At 37.4% G+C, this 25,590-nt stretch overlaps 2 protein-coding genes across 5 annotated transcripts in view; one reads left to right on the forward strand and one right to left on the reverse strand.

Annotated features, from left to right (window-relative positions):
* Window positions 1–24,994, reverse strand: part of LOC145992233 (two pore calcium channel protein 1-like) — a 57,665-nt gene extending 32,671 nt beyond the window's left edge. The window contains exons 1-2 of one of the 4 annotated variants that reach the window (XM_083128567.1): window positions 24,912–24,994; window positions 239–420 (exon numbers count right to left, since the gene is read on the reverse strand). In XM_083128567.1, coding sequence (XP_082984693.1) covers window positions 239–420; window positions 24,912–24,978 — 249 coding nt within the window. In that variant the 5' untranslated portion in view covers window positions 24,979–24,994. Of the gene's footprint in view, window positions 1–238; window positions 421–6,668; window positions 6,903–24,911 lie in introns of those variants that run through there. The other 3 variants (XM_083128566.1, XM_083128565.1, XM_083128568.1) reach the window with 3 other exon arrangements.
* On the forward strand, window positions 7,189–8,294 carry LOC145992815 (large ribosomal subunit protein mL64-like). Its single transcript, XM_083129203.1, has one exon. The coding sequence runs from the start codon at window positions 7,460–7,462 to the stop codon at window positions 8,162–8,164; it is 705 nt and encodes a 234-aa protein (XP_082985329.1). The 5' UTR covers window positions 7,189–7,459; the 3' UTR covers window positions 8,165–8,294.
* Window positions 24,995–25,590: the final 596 nt, after the last annotated feature.

Consider the following 25,590-nt stretch of genomic DNA (forward strand, 5'->3'; position numbering starts at 1 on the left):
CTTATTTAGTAGCAAATCTTGCTGCAGAAAGTAGCTCTAGTCATCACCCAGCTTCAAATCAGTAGGTACCTGGGAGAAGGGGACATATAACTGCTCCAGCATTGTGACAAACACATCACTTCTACTATGTCCAAGACTGAGAAAGTGTGGAGCCTTACCTCCAAACCACTTACATGCCTTCATGGCACAGTGAAAGTATGAAGATAGTTCTACTTCTTTTTACTTCCTTTTTCCTTACCTCCAAAAATATGGCAGCTTCGTGATAATTCATTTCCCATCTTCGCATTATCTCTTCTATGGATGGCGAACTGTCCCGCCTGGTCAGCTCAACATTACATGATGTGTTGCTTCCACGAAGAGTAGTGGTGTTGCCATATTCATTGGGAAACTCCTCTTCGCTCTCCATAACCATTCCCTCATCTAATTATGCAATAAAAACAAAAAACATGTGTTAAACAAATTATCTAATACTTGTATGATGCACTAATAAGAAACAATACAACTTATCCAACAAAACATAACTGGGCTCAGAGAAATTCATTCCATTTTCTGGTCCCTGTTATGATATAGATGTGTGAACATGTCATCATTTGGAGATGTAAGCTGAAGGTCATCTACTGGCACATAAGTCAATTCCACCTACATACCCCTTGCTCACAAACCACAAAACCAGATTACAAATTATAGCAACAGCAATTCTTCCATGATGATAAAAATAAGGAACAATTATAGAATTTTGTTCTTAGTTGCTATTGCAGTTTACATGTTACTGCTTTCCTTCGTTACCTTCCTCAACACTTAAAAATACAGGGTGTCCCAAAAGTCTTTCCCCGATTACAAACTTTATTTATATCCTCTAGGGATGGGACCGATTAATCGGTACTCTATCGGTATCAGCCGATATAGGCCTATCGGTAAAATTACCGATCCGATATATCAATACGTATCTGATAAATTAGTGCAAAATTTTGCCATTTTGTTGTAATTTTTATGGATAATCTCCATGCTCTAATTTATAAAAAAGTAAATGTCTAAAACTTCTTTTGCACTGCAGTCACATTGAAACAATTTATTAAGGAGGTCAATGAACCTTTCAGGTTCTTCAAGGACCACTTCTAATTTTAAATCTGATAGGTAGAATATCGGTTATTGGTATCGGTAAATTTAATATCGGTGCTTTATCGATATCGGCCGAAATTTCATATCGGCCCATCCTTAACCGCTATATGCAATGTAGAGATATGAAAGTGATGTCAAAATGTTGGAAAATTAACCAAGTTTATTTGTTGCAGGTTTCAGTAACGTGGCTGTAGTGTAGCAGTGTCAGTGCCAAGGAATCCGGAATTAATGCTCTTGACATCGGGGGGCATCTTTCCATACAATGTTTCTTGGACTTGACAGGATTTGGGAATGAAGATAAATTCCATTTTATTGATGGCAGATATTCTAGACGAAATAATTCTGTACATTTGAAAGTTCCTCTGCACTGTTATTGGTGACCGGGTCTTGTGATACCAGAGGACATGCCGAGCTTTTCCCTGATTTGTGAACATTTCCGGTTCTCTGGGCACTGTCACTCCTACACTACAGCCACGTTACTCAAACCTGCAACAAAAAAACCTGGGTAGTTTTCCAACATTTTCGCACCACTTTCACATCTCTACCTTGAATATAGCGAATATGAATAGAGTTTGTAATCAGGGAAAGACTTCTGGGACACCCTGTATATATTGCCAACATTCACACTAATGTTATACCAAGTTCATTTTGTTGCCTGCAGTCAAACTAACAACAAAATATTCAATTCATGGTATAGCATGGTAAACGTTGTTAAAGAGTATTGTCTTGGTAAAGTTTTGTACCTTCATATTGCCATTTTCCTTGACTGTTCGATTAATTTTAAAGGAGCACTGCCTACTTCCTACATTAACACACATTTTGACATCTAAGATGGAGATGGTAGTACGTCACTGATTTGTTTACTTCCAGTTGGTGGTAAGTACCAGGATTAAACAAGCAGTGGTCCTTCGAAATTAATCAGACAATCAACACATGCAACACATTTCCTACAGAACACAAAACATTCAATGTTGAAACACAATAACTTTCAGACAAAGTAGTGCCCATAACATTAGCTAAAGTTTTGTGTTTTAGTAAAGTGACATTGTTCTCTTACCCTCTAGATTAATTGTGACTATGAAGAACACTAATAAATTGATAACATGCATGAAAAACAAACATGGAACATCATGCCCAAGCCAAGATTTAAAACCAGAATCTACGGAAGTAATGTTATTAGTAAGGCCCTTAACATGCACAGTGACCAAAGCATTCCCAAGATTATAAATATTTAAATATAGTTTCCAGCAATATATTGAATATTGATGCTCAGAACTTTAGTTTTAGCTTCGATCCACAGTAGGATTTACTTGGAACAAAGAAGTGCAAATCAGTGCTTGAGGTACAAATTGTTAGGTTGGGGAATGTTCACTTTAGCCTTGGGGTCGGGTGTTGATGCTCCTATGTTTTTAACATGGAGGCATTATAACACAGTTGGGGAAATGCCGCATGTAATTTCTCCTAGCTGCGAGGACACTATCTCCCTCCACTCTGAACTCGGAACACTGGCTCTGGTCTAGAGAACCAGATAGAAACAGGAATATTTAATGGTACAATTTCATAAATGACCAAATATACTGCTTGCGTATTGTCCTAGAATATTATTTGTGCGTACAGTCTATGTCTGTCAACAATCCCATGGTACATGCAGTACAGGTCACATAACATATAAGGTTCTAGACATGTGACTGGATTAAAATACTCATAATGAACTGATTTCATAGAATTATGAAGTACTCTGAGGTGTCTGCTAACAAATGAGAAAAAAAAAACTTGAGTATCATGACATAGCCTGTATGTAGGCTTGCCAGATTTCTAAAATAAAAAAAAAACAGGACACACACACATGGATATAGTTAAATTTATTTTTATAACATTTTTAAACATTACAAAATCGGTTGCAGTTTAAAGCATTGTTAATGCCGACTTTTTAACATTTTGACAAAATATATTAATATATGAGTGAACACTTGGCATCCTTTAAGAGGACCTTGTTTAGAATAATCACTACTATAAGAACAATTTCTTTTTGGCATGACAAAATAAAAGAAAACTTCTTACATCACCTAAGCCCTGAATATTATCCACTCCACTCTGATTCCATTGACCACGAAAAGAAACAAGTGATGGCTGTATTAGAACCAGAACTGCCCTTGCCAGTCGTGAGTCACTTCTTATTCGACATATCGACAATGTTAATATGAGGATTGAGTGGTAAATGGTAATTGGTATCCAATTAGGTTAGTTATAAATTGTTATTAATTTCTTGTATAAAATGATTTTGAAATTTGAATTCGTTTTTTCTGTAGCTAAATACGGGACAAATGGGCATCCCTAGAACATTTTCCGCGACACCGGGACATTTCTTTAAAAAAAAGAGGACAATCCCGTATATATGGGACGTCTGGCAACCCTACCTGTATGCATGAAAAGCATTAACAAAAATGTTAGGTGTTTGGCACTTTAAAACTGTAGTGAAGTTTGACTTCATTTGTCTGTGAAGCATGTAGGCTAGAGATGTTAATAATTCTTCTTGGTGAAATTTGCAAATTATATGCATTCACAAACTTCTAAACCTTTATTCAATTAAAAACAATACTAATTTCCAGACTTCATCTGTTATTTACATGATATAGGGAGCAAATTTACAATGGGCACTATTCACCGGATGTTTACATTTTAGTGCTTCATTGGTGCTGACGGGGACTGGACTTCCGATTTTGAAAAGAATAACATTGAATTCAAAGGCGTAAAGGCAGTGTCTTCGGAAAAGGCGACAATATTTGTGTGGCTTTTGGTTTCAACATGAGACAGGGAACAAACAATTGTTCTTAGGTATCTATGCATCGTTATCAGACGGCCCGATACGGAAAAATCAGTGGATTTAGGCAGTAAAGCGAAAAGATTGGACACAAACACGAGGGAGTAGGCTCTGCAGTTGGCACTTCATCAAATCAAATTAAAATATTTTACGTGTTTCGAAAATTATAATTGTCTAACGCACATGTGTTGACTAACTTTGAAAGTTGGAACTATAACACATTTGCCTTTTGGTTGTTGATAAGCGCTCTCTCCATAGGCGTTGGTAGGTCAGTCGACCCCTCCTCCCCTGGAAATTTGCATCCTTCATTTTAAGTTGCAAAAAAGCAGAGAGTTTATTTTTATTGTTAATAACAGAAACAATGTTCACTTGGTTAGTATTCGAACAGAGTAATCAATGTAAAATATACATTAGATCGGAAAAATGAGTGAAAAATACAGGAACCAGGTTAAATTTTTATATTCTAACATTTAATCCAAAGAATAAATGGTTCCAGTTTTCAGAAATCTAAAAATTATAATTTTAGATGAGGTCACACAATATGAACTTTGTGAGTAGTTTTTTATAACTTCTAAAGTCCTTTCTCGAATGGCACTTGCAAAAGTAACAAAATACAATAACTGTGCATTTCAGTATAGTAACTATGAAATGTAAAAGTAAATGGAAAATAGTTGTGCTGAATATTCACTTGGCTTGTGGATCGAATAGCATGATAGTAATAAACAAGAACAATAATAATTATAAAATTCCAATAAAATGTATTTAATTAGGTATATATTATTAGTGTACAACAATAATTTTAACCGTAGTAATTATTATTATTTATTTTACTGTTGTAATCGAAGTATTTCAATGTTTATAATTAATGTAAGCTTCATTTCAACCTGGAGAAATCTTTTCAAAAACGAAACTGTTTGTAGAAGATCAACATTGCCTTGGAAAATATTAGTATTGTCCCTTATATCTTCATCCAAAGGATCCGGGAATTTGTCAATCTTTTCTAGATACCTTTGTTTCTCCATATCACTAAAAACTTCAAGTGGTCCATTTTGTTTCCAATCTTTTATAAGAAAATAAGCTCGGTGACGATCTGTATTCCACTTGTTTACACTAGAAAATTCACCAAACCGGAAGTTCTTTCCCCGCCATCAATAATCGAATTGTCTGATCGATCATTTTTTGTTTACTCAGGAATAATCCCCATACCGGACCCCTCCCAGATTTTTGTAATATTTTGCATACTCACTAATTGAGGTTAATTTAACGAATTTGAAGTTAAAATTTGGGGGTCACGTGAAAAAATTGCAAAATAAGCTAAATTGAGTGGTCTGCGATCGGAACAGAAACCCTGGATTTCTCCACGAAAACAATGGTTATTTCAATATTTTATGTTTTAGAACAAAATTTTAACTATGTTTGCCTAACCTAACCTTACCGTGAATGGTTTGTGGGGCACCGTAAAAAAAATGTCAGTTTCGTAACACTTGAGCGACAAATTTTAACTACACAATTGTGATGAAGTGTCCTAAATTACTGACTATACGAAATACAAATGAATGCCCTGTATTATTAATATGTACCCAACTAAAAGTTACTAAAAAAACTTACAACAGAAAAACTTTACCTCCTACCTTCAACGTCGCGGTACTAGTTTACTATCCTTCGGACACATTTATTTAATTTTACAGAAGAAACTACTTACCGTAATAAGTTCCTGTAGCATTGTCGAACATCGGGAAAGTGTTTTGTGTGATGTGGGAATGTTTCATAGCTGAAATTCATGTTGTTTGTTGAAAATTAATTCTCCGACGGAGAATAGCTAGCCCCACGAACCATTGGCGTGTGGATAGGTTAGTTCTGTTAAAAAAAAGTAAAGTGTTCCCCTGTGCATAGCACCACGCCATGAAGGCGTATAGGGGGTGTGGGATGTTGTCGTGTTTGTATCAGGATCTAGAAATTGGAAATAGTTGCGAACCATTGGCGCTAGCCCCACGAACCATTGCCACGTGGTTAGGTTAGTTCTGTTAGGTTAGGAAACATAGTTCAAATTTCATCAAAACAACATTGATACACCTTCAGGAATGTTCCGCGAAGCAGATACGTAAGTACGAATGTCAAAAATTGACGAAACGAAAAAATTAGAGGTGTCCGAAGGATAGTAAATTTTTACCCAATCACGGTAACTGACAAGCTTATTTTATAACTTCTACACATCAATTAACAATTTCAACATGTCACCCCCACATGTTAACCTCAGATACTTCATTGGGACTACGTATTTCGTGAGTATAAGAACTAGGATAGAAATTACGGAAGGGTCCGGTACTGTAAATTCTTACCTGAAAGAGGACCAATTTTTGTGTAATGCCCCACAACGATTGCTCGTTGTTAATAAATTTTGGTGCATTACTTTAGTCTAGTTATGTTAACTTTATGAAGTGATATGTTACATATTTATAAATGAACATGTATGCACAAAGTCCTTTTGTTAAATCAACCTCTCATGCTCCCATTTGCAGAAGTGAGTTACCAAATAAGATTCTAGTGACAGTGAATATATTGTTTTAAACCACGCGAAAACTTACATGCACCTTCTACATCAACAAGCAAGATATATTCATTTCAAAACACTTGACATGCAAGTTTTGCTGATTGTCCCACGATGTTCGCTGTATCTGGTACATGCTGCATGCAAAAAAAAAAAAACTATATACAAGGACACATGCACCTCCACTGTGAATTGTTGCCAAGGTTGAATTTCTGCGACTACCCATTTGCATCTTACTTATTTTCCCTTCTGATTCGGAAACATCTTTGACGTCGTCACTAAATCGAACATAGCCGTCTCCACTGGCGTTTGATGCCATCCTTCACTCACATTTGCACGTATATAAGCATCTTACCAAAAAAATTTGCCATTAGCTGTCAGTGCAACTGAACAGCAGACGCAAACACAAGTTTTCAGTTTACGACAGATGCAACAGTGACATTGAAATTGACTTCCCTTCTTCCTAGCGGAAGCTGAATTATATATTTTTTTAAAACTTTTTTTTCGTAATATGTGGGGTGGATGAGGTATTGACAGTGAACAGAAAGCAGTAATATTAATTTTATTAATGTTATCACCACTACAGTAAAATCATTGCATTGCTCACTCATTTGCATTTCTTGTCTCGGATTGTTTCTGTCTTCCAGCAGGCAGTAGTATGTGAGCGCTAGCATGATAGAATCAAACAATGTAATCTGTGCCTGTGTATCTCCAGCTGACTCTGGTGGACGCTGCAAGTCGTACAAGGATAATTTTTTGTTTGTGTATTGAAGTTGCAAGCTGAAACTTATAAGTGTATTCATGTATAAATTGAGACCAACCAGGGTTTCATAGCCTGCTTCTGTCAGCTTAAATAAAAGCGAAATTAGGTTGCATGTGATTACAGTTTAACTTTTGGACAACAGAAACTAGCTGTTGCAGTATATATTTTTTTTTCGGTTGACGTTTCATTACAAGGAAAATTTACGAAAATGTTAAAAACATTGCGACCATTAAAAAGTAGATTGGGACTTCTTAGCATTCAAAGAGTAAATTATAAAACAGAGGATAACTTTACAGAAATGGTTGAATCACTCGAACAAGTGGATGCGGTCAACGAATCACCGATGGAGAATAAAACAGATAAGTCTAACCTGCATCCAGCACATAGAAATATGGTGCATGATTATGTTCCATACAGCGAGCCCAAAACATGGTTCCATGAAACTGTAAGATACAAACAAAGAATGTATGGACGCTATGGAAGTGCAAGTGGTGTTAATCCTGGTTTAATGTGGCCAACGAAACAAGATTTGAAGGAAACTCGTGAATACGAAGAACTTGCATATCCAGATACACTGCAGGAAATGATGTTGAAGGCAGAAAATAATAGGTTCGAACAGGAAAAATTAAAGCTTGCCCGAGAGAAGGAAATTATCAACAACATGGACAAACTTGTTGGCTGGTTGGAAGATCTACAGAAAAGAAAGGGACAGAAGTTGGCTGCAGCTCTTGCAGTGCAGCAAAGGAAGGAAAAATTGATTGAGGAAGTGAGACGTCATTTTGGATACAAAATAGATACTCGCGACCCACAGTTTAAAGAGTATATTGAACAGAAAGAGAAAGAACAGAAGAAAGCAGCAAAGGAAGCAAGAAAGAAGGAAAAACAAGCCAGGCTTCAAGCCCAGTTCTCATAAACTTGAGTGCTTCTAAGGAGATAAGATATGCATTTCACGCTTGTGTTTATGAATATCATATTACAAAGCTATATTACATAGATACCAGTAGTCATGTTGAATTGTGCAGGATAATATTTCTGAAATAAAACTAAAGAATATTTATAGTACTGTTTTTAATTTCCTCTGAGAGTAAATTATCAGGAAGTAGATTACTGTGTAATGCAGGAGTTCCCAAACTATTTTGTTTCAAAGCACCCTTAGTGTTTCAATATTTTCTTTCTGCGGTGCCCAAGTCAGAATGTAGGCTTATCTAACACTTGCAACTCTGTCGGTGTGGTTAGGTTGCTTCCCTTAAGTTATAAAATAGAACATACTTCAAATTCAGAAACATATTACATGTAAAAGAGTAATAAATAAGCAATTATTTCGAACAATCATATCATTGATTGAATATATATTGGAACATTTTGCAGCAGCCCTGTAATTCATCCACACTTTGGAAACCAGTGGTATAATGGATAGGGAGCGGATTATTAGGTAAACACTTTTTTTGTTGTTGCTTTGGAGGCACTCATACTCTGTAGGAGTGCCGACCATATGGCTACAGTGTTATGTGCAAAGTCTTATTTCACATAAAAAGTGTAATTTTTACACATTCCAGGCAAAACCAAATTTTTGAATTCTTTGGGTAAGTGCATATTTTGGAGTTAATGCATAAGATAGACAAACTATGTGTTAAACAAGTAAATATACTATCCTAATCGTGACTCCACAACACACCAGTCACTGCTGCTACTTTATCTGCAATCATAGGCATAACTTGGCAGGGGAAAGGGGGACACTTCCCCCCCCCCCCAAATGAAGAATTCAGGTTTATTAAAATTTACAAGTTAGGGAACGTAGGAGCAAAGTAATAAAGAGTAATATTTGTGATTTCGCAAACATCACAGTTATTATTTAGGAAATAATACTGGACTCTATTTTTATGAGTTTGATAACTTTTCAAATCTCTACTACCAAACTTAAGTTCCAGGCTTGATTCTGCCCCTCAATATTAGGCCCCTAGTTACGCCCATGTCTGCAATTGTGCTGTACGACTGACCTGCATACTCTATCTTGGGAATCTTTGGAGCAAAGGCTGGTAGCTCCCCCCATGGATGCGTTCATTGGTCAAGCCATCTCGACACTACTTGCGCAGAGACTTGCTTTCATTCACTTGATTCCCAGGACAGAGTATAGTTTAAAGTTTGAACTGAACCACTATGTGCCTCCGCCAGGTATTGAACTCTTGATTACAAGGTTCCGGACATGTAGGTGAAATTGATGGCATAAGTGTACATGACATCCTGCACTTGAAATTTTGCACATCTGACTACGTGCGATGTGGAACAGCCGTTTTCACAATGCAAGTCGTCGCTTGCAATTTCAGTGGATAATTTCGAAATTTGGTTTGTTTTCATTTCAATTAACATAATGCAACAAGCAATAACATCCTGCTGTCACTGGTGCTTGTCTATTTATTTATTTGACAGAATTTTGAAAGAAAATATTTTTAATTTTTTAGCCACATATTTGCACTGTTTTTAGAGCATAAAAAATAGATTTTCAATTTTTTTAGCATCTAAGGATCTGCTCCCTAATAATGAATTTTTGTTAATTGATGAAATTTGGAGTGTTAATTTGTGGTGAATTATTTGTGTTGTTTTGTCTGTTTAAAAAGTTTATCTTAACGTGATGACCAGGGCTTGGAAGTTGAAGACCTATAAATTGCTAGTGATGACATAATATAAATGATAAGTGCTAGTATGTGAAAAGTTTATTCATGTCATATTAGCCCCGTCTAGTTGGCTGCACTTTTTAACACACTGTGCAGTGCAGGTGTATCCTCTGTCCGAGTGGTGCAAGGAAATTACGTTGAACCAACTAAATGGAAAGCAGTGTTCGAGTTCAGAATATTCAACAATTGCCTGTCTGCTGCTTTGAACGGCCATTTGATTAGTTAACATGCACCACGTGACCATACACCATGCTTGCACCGGTCCGGAAGGTAGTGCAGACACCAAATACACTACTTGACTCCAAATCAACAAACTAGAGGACTCTGTGTTGCACCGTGCAACGAACTAGATGCTTCGGTGCAAAGAGAGTCAAAGCGAGTCAAAAAGTGCAGCAAATTCCTTCTACACATTAATTGTACCAAATTGTGATACATGTGTATGTTCATTAGGACTATGTCCTCCCTGATACCTTGTAATCAAGGGGACCCGGGTTTCATACCCATTGGAGGCACATAGTGATTCGGATCCCACTTTAAAGTGTAGGTCCAGTCCCGATTAGCCTATCTGTGCATAAAATGGACTTACAACAAAAACTCATTAGGACTAGTTATTTACACAGTTTATTCTGTTGTGGCCTCTTCATGTTACTTTAATTTCAGTTCATTTCACTCATGAGTGAGAGTTGTTGGAGTGATTTGCTACACATTTTTTATATTGTTGGGTAGGGTCCCCTTATTAACTTGAAAAAAAGAAAGAACTTCGGTAAATTTCTCGTAAGGGACATACAGCTGAAATTGCTAGTTCATTTAATTTGAATATTTGTACTTACGTATTCTGCATTGAGAAACATTGCTGAAGATGGCATTTCGCTAGTTTCACGGAAATAAGCTCCATTTGCTACATATCGAGTAAGTTTTGTTTTCTTCATTTCTTTTTGCCTTCGGTAACACACAAAATGGCGGTCACAGTTTCACTACCGTACTCAGCTGTACCGTACTGTTTCCACAACACTGCACCCAAAAATACTTACGTAGCCCCACAAACCATTGACGCATAGCCCCACGAACCATTCATACATAGCCCCACGAACCATTTCCGGTAAGGTTAGGTTAGGAAAGGTCACGTATAGGTTACAATAGTTAAAAATTTGTTTCGAAAAAAGTATGCGTAGCCCCACACACCATTCTCGCATAGCCCCATGAACCATTGAAACATATCCCCACAAACCATTTGTGGAAACGTACCTTCTGCAGTTACAAAAACACGTGTTTGGAAACACTGACCGGGATTACGTCATCACACACATGCTACATCCACCTCGAAGTAAATGGATGCAAGAGCTTTCGTGCATCGGTCACACATTTATATTGAAAAATAGATGGATTTACAATAAACGATGCGAGAAAATTCCCCGAACTTCCAGAAGTATAAAGAAACTGCATTCGGTAAGTAATTTCTTCTGTAAATTTGATAAAATCCGTCTGTCCCTTACGAGAACTTTACCAGAACTTCTTATGGCACATGCCTGAACAATCACTGACTCACTTAGTAGCCAGAGTAATAAAGTAAATTGCACAAAACACACTAAAATTTAGATCTGTGCTTCCATCCACTTATCATCAGGGAGGAATAAGGTGGGAAATGAAAGTGTCAATGGAAATAGGATGGCATCTGCTTGATAATAAATTGAATTTGTCACTAAATTTCCTTTGCTTATCCAGTGTGCACAGTGATCTGCTTTTTTGCTTTTGGATGTAGTATACCAGTACTCAATATGTTGTCATTTGAGTTATTTTTTGGACCATTGACCCACTATACCTCAAGAATTACATTAATGTTTTTAATCAACAGATGTTCCGATGTTTTGCATAATATAAAATTGGTTCCAGCATGCAGAAAACACAAATAACGGAGGTATTTGATCGCAAAGTATGGCACTCGTAAATAAAAACTTGCTATCTCAGAGTACTTTCGCTTCTTTTTATTAGTAAAAACCTATTGTATGTGCACTCAAATAGTGAAAGAACACATACAAATGATGACACCACCATCAAACTTAGTTAACTTAACAAAAACGTCAAAAATTGTTATCAGCCCCAAACTTAACTGCCCTAACATAACGTAAAATTATAAACACCAATAAATCGAACACTCCTAACGATCATTTCACTTCTCTTTTTGCTACATAAATTTTCAGTCCTTCATGTTTGATTTACTTTATTTTATAATACAAATGGTACGCTACATTCTGTCTGCTGCACTTGCAAGAAGCCTTTGACTGTTCTGTTTCACACTAAGGTAACAGACATACTTTACTTGACATTAACACATTTCTGCAGGCTTATGTGCTATTTTGTAGTTTATTTTTTGTGGTGCCCTTCAAAATTGATCTGACAACCCTGGATCTTCATTTAAATTCATTTGGAGTATCATTTCTCATATTATTATTGAAGACAACTTGTTTCTTAAAGATTTCCAGTTCATTTCTGGTGTCTATTTTATTTGAACATAGGTATAAAGCTTTTCTTACAAAATTGTGAACATTTGTAACATACAATATTGTCTTGCTTGTAAATAAAAAAAAAAGTACATGGATTAGCAAATCAAATGATGGTATGTGAAGTATTAATAATTTGGGACCATTGTAAGATTACAGATATTGAAATCCATTGAAACTTCTATACGTTTTGTAGGTGCTGGCTATTTTATAAAGTACAAACTAGGATGATATGAAGCTGGTTCCCAATATTTTAATATTTGAAATTGAGAAAACTTAGATATTTAAAACTGCCGATACTAAATTTCCTACCTTCAAAAGTTTGATCATAGAGGACATGCTCTAATAACTTGTTTGTTTGAGTTTTTTAAGTTTGCTTTTGCATAGAATGGTTATTAGGACTAGACATCCAGTTCAAGGCAGTATCCAACCTGCTGGTGCCTCCCCTTGATTACTAGGTGATGAAGGTGCTATAAATTCCACTTGTATAATGCAGTAATGTGTTGTTCTGCTGTCCTGCAAGAACATTTTAAGAAATGTTTTTCTTTCAAGCTCAAATCGTATTTGTCTAACCCATTTCTTGCATGTATTGTCATTTCTCTCTTTTTGTATGTATACTGGCTGTTGGTTAAAGGTAAATGAAATCATTAATGTTTGTATTGAGAGTTTAATTGAAGTGTCAGATACAAATGGACATGTTTCAAAAATTTAAAGGATATCACACAATCAAAATCTGTGTTGTTGTGCTGATTGGAAGAATGGAAACAATACTCTTCATTCTTGGAAGTGAGTTCATGCATTACTTGTTAGTCTATTCTACATGTACTTCCATGTACTTCTCTTCCTTATGTTGCATTGTATTGTGTTTTTGTGGCTGAGGTTAACATCCCAGGTTAAGTTTAGCCCATGGTCAACTAAAAATGCAAATATTTTATCTCTAATTGAAATACAATTAGAGATAGATTGCATTCTCAGTGGACGAATTGTTTTTCTTTTTATTATTATTGTGCATTGCTGCAATGAATAGCAGAGGTTGTGGTAATGAATAAAAAAATAAACAAATTCTAGAGTGCCTGATCTTTCCAGGTACATTTCAGTGTATCATTCGGCACTTGAGATCAATTCAATTTGCCAATTTCATTGATCAATGTTGGTAATGTTGCACCCACCCACTAACACAATGTGAAATTGTGAATAGAATACGGTGTTGTATTACTGCTGTCTCAGCAATTGAAAAATCAGCACTTGTTCAAACAAGATAGAAAGATATTTCAACCTGTTCAAGCAATGTGATGAGTCCATAAGATATTCTGACAATTGCATCTAAAAGTTGGCTTTGATGGAATCACATTCACACTTGAACAAGGGTAAAGACAAATTGTCCTTGTTTTAAAGCAGACTTAGGAGCAGTGGTGACTCGATCTTTTGAGGGGTGTAAAAAGAAATTATTGTAAACTGAGGAAATAAGAAGTTATGGTAAACTGAGAAAAGTTTGAAAAATTGTGTCCAATGGCTCAACAAACGAAATGGGGTCAACATATAACTGGAAACATGTTTAGAAATTTATTTTTTTACCCCAAACTTCTACCGATTTCCTCCCATAAAATTCCATCACGAACAAAATCTGGCCGGATAAAGAAATGATAGAGGATGGATCATTGCATGGTTGTAAAAGGCTTCTCGCTATATAGGTGTACTCCCTTTTATTTGAGACATCGTTTGTAAAGTGAAACTAAGATTTTGACCTAATTTCACTTTTATTTCCTAAAAACATATTCCTTTGAATTAGATTCCCCTCTCCCAGAGACTCACGTTTGCAGATTATGCTAGATTTTACCATTATGCCAAAAGCAGGGTGCTAGGTGCCAACAAAGATCAAACTGTGCTAGGCTGAATATTTTAAAAGCACAACCTTTTCCCCTGCCCCTTCCACCTCTCACCATTCTGCCTGTATTGCTACCAGCGAGGAACCTGCCCATTCTGCCTGTATTGCTACCAGCGAGGTTCCTCAGGCGAGACAGCAAAGCGTGTGTCCATCATCTTTGGGCAGCTGCTGGAGCGAGCGACAGCAGTCAACTCTTGACAGTAGCTAACCTAGTCAACTGTACGTACATTGAGCTTATAATTTTATAACGCACATTATTATTATTAAACTCCTAAAAATTATAGAACTGGAAGCAAGTATAAACGAACTGTAGGAAGTTCCTCACTTTCTACATGGAGGAATCGCCCCCTGCTTACGAGCTAGATAGTTTTAATTTTCAGTGGCAAATTATCAGGGGGAGAGGGATGATGAGGCCCAACATTGTGAATGTGTATGTGCCATATTTCAACTGGAAGCAAAAATAAAAAAAAACTACATCCATCTTGTAGCATAGTTTTTCCAGAGAAGATACAGATCCAATCATATCCCTAGGCCTCCCCGATGGTGCAGTGGTAGCGCTGTCACGTTGTAATCAAGGGGTCCCAGGTTTGACAGCCGATGGATGCACAAAGTGGTTCGGATCCCACTTTAACACTTACAGTGCTGACCTCTAAGTCTCTTTCCGTCCCAAGAATGCTGACCATTTTCAGTACTTTTTAAAAAATCATATCTCAAAAAGTAAAAATGTAAAATATATGTACTGTTGAAAAGTTTGATTCTTCCTCTTTATTTTGATATATGATATGTTACATTATAACCACATGGCTACCTTGTACGTTTCATCATAAATGATATGAAATTTACTAAAAATAAAAAGATGTATCCTATGACATAGAAAGACAGTGGTGGCGATTGGGTCCCAATACTGCGGGAGCAAGGTGCCAAAACTAGGGGGTCAAAGACAGTATATTTCCCTTTGTAGATAAGATTTAACATAGTGCAGGGGCAAAAGTGGCATAAATTGGGGGATGGCAACTGCCCTCTTGCTCCCCGTAATTGCCGTCACTGTAGAAAACGGAAGCAAGAATATCACTATCAGACAACGACGCAAACAGAACCGTTATGTGCATTTGCCCACCATCTAGTGGCAGTATGAGGAAGTATGATGTCCAAATATTACTCAGGATTGCTAACTCCGTAAATGTACGGCAAATGACCGTTGAAATAAATTTTTAATTCAACTCCATTATATACGTGATCTGCACACTAGAGAAGTTCGGGAACTCCGTATATATACATGATTAGCACTGTAAGTGTTAAACTGTAGGTCCAGTCCCAATTAGCTATACTGTGCATACGGTGATTTAAAACACCAATTCAACCAATCCAATCATATCCCCCCCCCCCCCCTCAGTCCTGTACAGCAACAGGGACTCATTACAAGCCATGGATCTGCAGAAATTTCCCTCTGATGATGGGCTCTAGTGATATGTGCTCTACCCTGAGCATTACGCAGTGAACCAGTGTTGCCACTCTTAGCATAATTTCCTGCAAATGATATGCAGTGAATCTGGCTTACCCTTTTTTTATTATTATTTATATCATAATCTAATATGTCCTGTATCGTGGCCGCACAGTCTAAGGTGCAAGCTTTGGGCTCCAGCTACAGGATGCATGCAAGTTCAAGTCTCGTTGGGGAAACATAACTTGGTCAGTGTATGAGACCAGTGGCCACCCAGCATCCTGAGAAAATGAGGGAGCTACAAATGAGTGATCCTAGAAAACCTACAAGTACAAGGGGTTTGTTGTCCTGACCACACGTCACCCCGTAACTAGTTGGGGCTGGCTGTTTGTAGGTAGGCACTAGCCCTCATGGGCTGTTACACCACGGGTTATCACCATCTAATATTGTTATATTCAGTATTAATTTTTTAAACAGTATCAATGATGGTCTGGTGGCAGATTTCTGATATATTTGTTGTTGTTTAACAGCAATGAGTTCAGCGAGTGTCAGTTAGAATATTTTCATTGGGTGTGGACCTATGTGGAAGATCCAGAGTGGATAAGTGACTTGGTCAGTAGTTTATTGTTTTTTTAACATGGAGACAAGGCTTAACTGTGTTACCAGAGTGGATTATCTCTGGTGTGAATTTTCCAGACAACATCCTTGCATAGAGCGGCTCGAGTTCAATCGGCCTCTATAAGCAAGAAGGTTTAACCCAAAACAGTTCCCGCCACTATTGTTACATCATCTGCTGCAAGACCTAGGCAGTTATCACATGACCATCCACTGACAGGGATGCTGGGATAACACGTGCTTTCTGCCAATCATAGCTCGCCGTTCCATTTGCGAGGGGAATTTTAACACTTCACTTGGTTGCCACACTCATAGCAGAGGTGAGGGTGAGGCAACTGACATAGGACTTGGCACTTCAGATGGCAAAGGGAAAATATTTTGCCCTGCGATGGTTTTAATAACTCATTTATATGAAGTGCTTGCCTTTTGGAAGGTCTCCTGCAACACCAGCACCAGTCACCATGTTTGTAGTCAACGGCAAAGATAATAGTAGGCAAATTGTCCATCGCTATTTTCATTAATTTTTTATTCTACACCATGTGCTGTTTTAAGGAGTGAAATTATGTTGGTTCGAAGCAGGTATTATCCTCTACTTATTGACGTCTTTATTTCAATTCATTATCATTACATTGTGTAATACAGACCGAATGAAAATGGTGATGGACAATTCGCCTACTGTTTCTTTTGCTGTTGGGTGTACCAAGAATAGGTTTGGCAAACAACAATATGCAGGCGACACACTAGTGGGTAGCGAGGACTGTTTTAGGACAAACCTGGCCTGTGATCAATGGATGCCTGGGAGAGGGGAATAAAGACAGTTGAAGCAGAAGGCAGATCACGCCATTTTTGACTACCCTACCTCCACACGCCTATAGTACTCGACTTCTTTAAACTTCGTCTGTTTGTCTAACCCAAGGGAAAATCACAGCCATAAATCTTGGAGTGTTCAGATTGCCAAGCGCCTTGCCACTCATCCATTGTTAAGAAGACATCGGGGAGGGTGACGAAGGTGGGCGTTCCCCTTGACCGTTTTTTCGAGGGTCGCGAGATTCAGTTCAGTCCATTTCTTTTTTTACCTTCGTGTCTTCACACCTCCCTTTGTATAAATGCCGTTGGGCGATGCAGTGACCTTGCCCAGAGGAGGGCTTGTTGCCATGGCCGTATTTAGAGGGGGGGTTTCTAGGGTTCAAACCCCCCCCGAAACTTCTGACATGTTGGATTAATGGAAGTTCAGAAACCAAAATATGTAACAAATTTTCAATTTTTTTTCGAAGCATCACAAAAATACAAGGAGACAATGTTGAAACGATCGAGCTAGAATTTTCATACATTTGGAATTCTGAAAGTTGAGTGAAACAGGATTTATTCTTAGAATCGTAGCCAACCCGCGACCCCTCCATTATCACTTCTGCTGTCATCTTTCCAGTGTTGTTCCTGCGTCACAAGGAATATAGACTGAAGATTCCCTTATGATTGTCCCAAAATTCGCTTTCCAGCGAATCAGTCGAAAATCCCCCTTGATAGGAGTTCAAACCTAGGATCTCCAGTTTCGTAGCGCATTACGTTCGCGATTGAGGTTACAATCCATGCACCAGGCTAAGTTTTTAAAAATAATAACTGGTTCCACACTTTTCAAAATTCGAAAAATGTAATTTTAAAGTTAAACAACAAAACCTTTATGACTAAAATTTCCATCTAACTTTTAAAGCTTTTTCTTGAAGGTGTCTAAAGTTTAAAGACGAAGTATAATAATTGTGCATTTCAGTACACTCTGTATGAAACGTAAAAAAACAAAAAGAAACTTGTGCTGGATATTCACTCATCTGCTGGATTGAGTAAGCCCCCCTCAAGGATATAACAATAATATAATAATAATTATTATTAGTATTATTATGGAATAAAATTGTTTTATTATTATGAAATTATTATTTTCCAAAAATGTAATTTTAAAGTTAAACAACAAAACCTTTATGACTAAAATTTCCATCTAACTTTTAAAGCTTTTTCTTGAAGGTGTCTAAAGTTTAAAGACGAAGTATAATAATTGTGCATTTCAGTACACTCTGTATGAAACGTAAAAAAACAAAAAGAAACTTGTGCTGGATATTCACTCATCTGCTGGATTGAGTAAACCCCCCTCAAGGATATAACAATAATATAATAATAATTATTATTAGTATTATTATGGAATAAAATTGTTTTATTATTATGAAATTTTAATAATTATTGTACAATTATTGTTATTATTTCTATTATTCAAATTTCTGGCGACGCCCATGGGAACAATTATGAATGAACCCCCCCCGAAATTTTTTCCTGCCTACGGCCGTGCTTGTTGCTGACATGAAAAGATGTGTCAACGCTTTCGACTGTCAACCATGGCATGCGCTATTGTTTCGACACGAAGAGCGATTGGGTAAGGATTCCTATTTGTGACAGAATATGTGCTCTCATGGAATGGAGGCTAGCTTTCTTTTATCTTGATAAACCACTCAACCTATTTCTAATCTGTGCGTCAGGCCTCCCCTGTGGCGTGGTCGCAACGTCGTCGCCTTGTAATCAAGGGGTCCCGGGTTTGATACTCGATGGAGACGCATAGTGGTTCGGATCACACTTTAAACTGTAGGCCCAGTCCCGATTATTCTATCTGTACACAAAGTGGACTTGATAGAAACAACTCAATTTAATCCCTCGCCTTCGAAATATCATTTTTTTCTGCACTTTCCAAAGTAGATAAGATAAGTGACCCCCCGAAAAAAAAATAACAGTTACAGCGAATGTTTAATCACATGCAACACGAAATTTGTTGCTGCTCGTCGATTGCTCGACTATTGTGTACGATGGCTCAACAAACGAAATGGGTTCAGCAAAAGAAAAAAAACTTGAAACGGTTTTAGAGAATTCTTACCCCTAATCTACCGATTTCCTGCCATAAAATTTCGTCACGAACAAGCTTGTCGCTGTGTAAGCATACTCCCTTATATTTGTAACATTTCCGCTGGTGAAGTAAAAATAAGATTTGGACCTATTTTCACTTTTATTTCCTGAAAACATATTCCTTTGAATTAGATTTCCTTCTCCCAGAGACTCACGTTTGCAGATTATGCTATGTCAAATGCAGAGTGCTAGCTGCCAACAAAGATCAAACTGTGCTACGTTTAATACCATTTTGCTGGGGTTTGCATCACTGATTGAGGAAATGCTTGATGCTTCCTCGCTGGGTGCTTAAAACCGCAACCTTCCCCCTGCCCCTTTTTCACTTCTCACCCATCTGTTTGTAGTGATAGCAGCGAGGCAGCAAAGCTTTTGTGTCCATTGTCTATTGGGTTGCACCTGGAGCGAGCGACAGCTGTCAACTCTTGACAGTAGCTAACTTAGTCAATTGTACATATATTGAGCTCATAATTTTATAACGCGCATTATTAATAAACTCCCAAAAAGTAGAGAACTGGAAGCGAGTATAAGTGAACTGTATGAAGTTCCTCACTTCCTACGTGGAGGAATCGCCACTGGATTATCATATTCTGTTTACATACTGTATTTTATCGCACAATCCTTTACGGGAGTTTAATATGCTCTCACATACACACATAAAGGTATTTATTTAACGTTGGTTACAAATTGTATAAAAATGTAACACTAGACACAGTAATGCAGTTCAAAGGAGCACATATATATGTTTACAGATATAAATAAAAGAAACACTAATCTTGATTATAAAACAGTGGCAAGTACCAGGATTAACGTGCTAATATTATTAGTAGTAGTAGTAGTAGAAAACAATGATGTTGCGAGCAAGAAAATGCTTAGATCCAAATTATTGCTAACTAAAAACAATATTGATTTAATAGGGCGCCATGGCATTCCCTCTTTTACAACTTTTTTTCATTGAGATTGTTCGCCGCTCAGAACCGACTCCCGCTGCCCCCTTTTTCTATGCCCTAGCTACGGCTCTAAACTTCGATGAGACTAACAAAACAACAAGGAAAGCAGGTATTGCCAGCGAAACGAGCAAGAAAAATTTATGAAATGTATTTTTATTTGTATAAAATTTGACATCAAAGATGGCAATTTCTCCTCTGTGTACCCTGCCCCCCGGTTTTGGCGCCCCTGGTCCCAGTGATTTATGCACACACTTATGATTTTTTTACTACTCGTGATAATATGCATAAAATATTATTCAGGAACTTTACTTTTCGTCAGTTGGATCTAACTCCTTTTTTTTTAATTATAAATTTTCAATTCCTTACCTCTGGGCCGAGATAGCGCTTAACATGGCGCAGATGCCGGCATTTTCGTCTCGCTTATTTACGCACGTATCTTTAGCATGTAGACAATTGTATTGCATAACGAGTACTAACCTGTGTTATAAGAGATGTTCAAAGTTGTTCACGCGCTATCTCGGCCCACAGCCAAAACGAACGCACTGTATTTGGCATTAATTTCCTTACCAGGGCAGTTGTTTTTATGCAAATTTTGATAAGTTTGATAAAGAATACGTGCTATGTCAATATTCTTTTACCATCGTTTTACATATTCATGTAAAAATAACAATACAATATTAATTAATTTACATATTTAATTTATATTTTTTTAATTTTAATTAAATACAATTACTTTAATGATATTATTACTAGCTGATTGCCCGGGTATTAATTTATCCCAATCTTCTGTCACGAGCCGGCATTAAATGCTAAATCAGCAAACACCAGCCAAGTCCCCGGTGACGAGAGGTCGCCGGGGCAGTCAGAAGTTAGTGGCCGAGAGAGAGGGAAGCGAGTAGCCTAAGTGGTGCGACTCGTGGTGTGTGTCCGTGCAAAGGATGGGCAGTGCCCAAAGTACACACCGTCAACGGACCAGATCAGGTACAGTGATGACACTAGTAATTTAAGTATCAGTGTTCAGTTATTCAAACCAGGCTCAGGCGTGTTCACCCCCTTACCTGTTCGGCCTCCTACCTAATAAATAGGCGAAGGACAAAGGAGCATTAATTATTCCCCCTTCTAACGTTTAAACCCCTCTCATAGCCAAGCTGTTAGGCCGGCGAACGACCTAAATGTAAAACTTCAATTAGCCAGGAAAATAATGAATTCTAACTATAGTGTAAAATGTAACTAATTTTATTTCATCGTCAATGTCACCAATTAGCTTAGAGACTCCGAAAACTATGGATTCGACACTTATTTAGGTCATTTGTGGCATTTTATTTTTCACCCCCTCTCACCCCACTAATATAGGTCGTTTTCGCAACACAGCCTGAATGTTGGACAACCCGAGAAACACTATCGTTGTGCGGGATTGCATAGAGTCACGGATGTCTGTTTGTGCGGAATTTAATATCGGTCGTTTTGGATTATTTTTACATGTCATTCCTTCTCATCCCACTCCTAGGGGTGCCAAGGGTGTCTTACCCCCAAAAGATTATTTCCAGATTTCAAGTGATACGTGTACCAGATTTGGTTGAAATTGCTCCAGGCGTTCTAGCGTTAGCTATGCCGGAACAAACACCCACACAGACACACACACAGCCATTTTTATATATATAAAGAGATTATTGAGACACTTGGTCGGACCCCCTCCCCCGAAATGTATTTCTAGATACGTGCCTGTATATGGTGTATCTCACCTCTCAAAGCTGCGTCTTGTAAATCTTGTAAATAACGTAAAATAATGGGATGCAATTAAGATTTTTGTAACGAAGCTACTCACTACTTTCCAAGCAAATGTTGTGGCCACGCACAGTAGTGTCTTTACGAGTGACAACAATACCTCCACGTTGCACATCTTTGAATAAAATGTTGTTTGCATTTACAGCATTTCTAGTCCCGACTCTCCAAATATATATGCAGGATGTACAATATATACAGGATCAAGGGGGGGCAGGGGGGGGGTAAATGTAATTCGAATGGTGAAATTGTATCGATATTTTATAACAAACAATATTGTTTTCTGTGACTTACAGGCCGTAAGTTACAGCAAATGTTATTATTATTATTTTGCAGTACCCTTCGGCGTGTTAAAACATGGATTATAGGCATGGCCGTATTTAGAAGGGGGTTTCTAGGGTTCAAACCCCCCCCCGAAACTTCTGACATGTTGGATTAATGGAAGTTCAGGAACCAAAATCTGTAACAAATTTTCAATTTTTTTTTCGAATCATCACAAAACTACATGGAGACAATGTTGAAACGATCGAGCTAGAATTTTCATACATTTGGAATTCTGAAAGTTGAGTGAAACAGGATTTATTCTCAGAATCGTAGCCACCCGCGACCCCACCATTATCACTTCTGTTGGTTGTCATCTTTCCAGTGTTGCTCTTGCGTCACAAGGAATATAGACTGAAGATTCCCTTATGATTGTCCCAAAATTCCCTTTCCAGCTTTTAAATTCCCTGTCCGATAAAGTCGAAAATCCCCCTTGATAGGAGTTCAAACCTAGGATTTCCAGTTTTGTAGCGCATTACGTTCGCGATTGAGGTTACAATCCATGCACGAGGCTAAGTTTTTAAAAAGAATAACTGGTTCCACACTTTTCAAAATTCCAAAACTTTAATTTTAAAGTCAAACAACAAAAGCTTTATGACTAAAATTTCCATCTAACTTTTAAAGCTTTTCTCTTGAAGGTATCTAAAGCTTAATGACGAAGTATAATAATTGTGCATTTCAGTACACACTGTATGAAACGTTAAAAAAAAAAAGAAACTTGTTCTGGATATTCACTCATCTGCTGGATTGAGTAAACCCCCTCAAGGATATAACAATAATATAATAATAATTATTATTAGTATTATTATTATGGAATAAAATTGTTTTATTATTATGAAATTGTAATTATTATTGTACAATTATTGTTATTATTTCTATTATTCAAATTTCTGGCGACGCCCATGAACAATTATGGATGAACCCCCCCAGAATTTTTTTCCTGCCTACGGCCATGATTATAGGTACCATGAAGGACAGTAGATTAAGTGGTCTCTGATTCTGATTGTTATCTGTGCATTGTGAAAGAGTGCAAAAAAGAAAAAGAACTGTTCGTTCATCAACAAAGTGATAGACTAGATGCTTATTGAAAGGAAGAGAGGCGAATCCAGCTTCTATCTAAATAGTAACTCCAGTCTGAACTTGTATACAACGCCAAAGTATTTTCAATCCAATTTGAATTTTTTGATTTGTAAAGTAGTAGTAGTAACTAATAATAATAATAATAAACATTTATATGACTGCCCCCCATGAGAAAAAATCCTGCGGGCGCACTTGTACAGTCACGGACACCATGGCCGTATTTAGAGGGGGGTCTAGGGTTCAACCCCCCCCGAAACGTCTGCCATGTTGGATTAATGGATGTTCAGAAACCAAAATCTGTAACAAATTTTCAATTTTTTTTTCGATGCATCACAAAAATACAAGGAGGCAATGTTCAAACGATCGAGCTAGAATTTTCATACATTTGGAATTCTGAAAGTTGAGTGAAACAGGATTTATTCTCGGAATTGCAGCCCACCGGCGACCCCTCCATTATCACTTCTGCTGTCATCTTTCCAGTGTTGTTCCTGCGTCACAAGGAATATAGACTGAAGATTCCCTTATGATTGTCCCAATCCCCGTCCGATAAAGTCGAAAATAAACCCCCCTTGATAGGAGTTCAAACTTAGTACCTCTAGATTCGTAGCGCATTACGTTTGCTATTGAGGTTACAATCCATGCACCAGGCTAAGTTTTTAAAGAGAATAACTGGTTCCACACTTTTCAAAATTCCAAAAAAATAATTTTAAAGTCAAACAGCAAAAACTTTATGACTAAAATTTCCATTTAACTTTTTAAAGTTTTTTTCTTGAAGGTATCTAAAGTTTAATGACGAAGTAAAATAATTGTGCATTTCAGTACACACTGTATGAAACGTGAAAAAAACAAAGAGGAACTGATGCTGGATATTCACTCATCTGCTGGATTCAGTAAGCCCCCTCAAGGATATAACAATAATATAATAATAATTATTATTAGTATTATTATTATGGAATAAAATTGTTTTATTATTATGAAATTTTAATTATTATTGTACAATTATTATTATTATTACTATTATTCAAATTTCTGGCGACGCCCTGGGAACAATTATGAATGAACCCCCCCCCCTGAAAATTTTTCCTGCCTACGGCCATGACGGACACTTCTAGGTTGTAACAATTCCATTAAGTTTCAGTGGAATCGTTACAACCCAAAAGTGTCCATGAATGTACAGGATATCACCGCATAACTTCCGCAGCGTAGGTCATCAACAAATTTTCTTAACATTTTTTGTGTGAATCTTCGTTACGGCCTCTCGAAAAACGGATTTCCCCTGAATGTATGCAATTTTACAATTACGATAAAATATGTGATCTATCTTATGGTCACTTGGTCACCCTGCATTGGCGTGTTCGAATAAGTCTTAGAATAAAATAGTTTTGTTTTATTCGAAAAATGTTGAAACTTGTTTACCAACGAGACGAGATTGGATACCATCCGTTGGATCCTAACGAACTAGTTTTAAAAGTTATAAATTACCTTGTAAAAGTTCCACATAATGTGGTTCCTGTATCTGTATGTAAGATGACCGACGGCGAACTACCATGATCAACCAGCTCCACTGTTAACGATATGTAGCCAGTAGCTTCACTGTAGGTTGTTGAAGCCTTGTTTTTTCTCTTGACTGCTGCATAAGAAACACTTGTTCTTTACGTCACATTACAGATGTTTAGCTGCACGCATTTCCTATTAGGTCACGTGACGAACTCACGGTGCTTTGGGGATTGTTTCCTTTCGATGATGACGTCATGAGGACCACTGTCTTGAATAGTTGCAAATCCGATCTGGGAGAACTGTTAGTAAGTGTAAGGGAGATTTTAAACCGAAGCGACGCGTGCCGCTTGGAAACGAGCCAATCAACAGCAATGTTTCACGCCAGGCTGCTTCGATTGGTGAAATCCTCAAGCGACACTTGTCTCTTCGGTGTAAAATGTCCCTAAATCGACGAAATCAAGGGTTCCATACGCGGACGAACTGTAGAATTTCATTGGTAGGCGACTACGAGTATCCAGACATGCAAGAGTAAAGTCAGTCCAGATATAAATGTGGATGGAAGGTACAAGTCAACTAGAGTTCATTTTATTAATGTCTGGTACGCGCTCTGACCCTTGCTGTGAGCGGTCCCGGGTTCGATTCCCGGCGCAGGGGGGAGTCTCCA

This window comes from Lepisma saccharinum, chromosome 9 (genome assembly GCF_977018435.1).
Source record: "Lepisma saccharinum chromosome 9, izLepSacc3.1, whole genome shotgun sequence".
NCBI classification, from domain to species: Eukaryota; Metazoa; Arthropoda; class Insecta; order Zygentoma; family Lepismatidae; genus Lepisma; species Lepisma saccharinum.

Bases quoted from the DNA above. Each gene is read 5' to 3' on its own strand.
- LOC145992815 (XM_083129203.1), top strand. From the start codon at position 7,460: ATGTTAAAAACATTGCGACCATTAAAAAGTAGATTGGGACTTCTTAGC.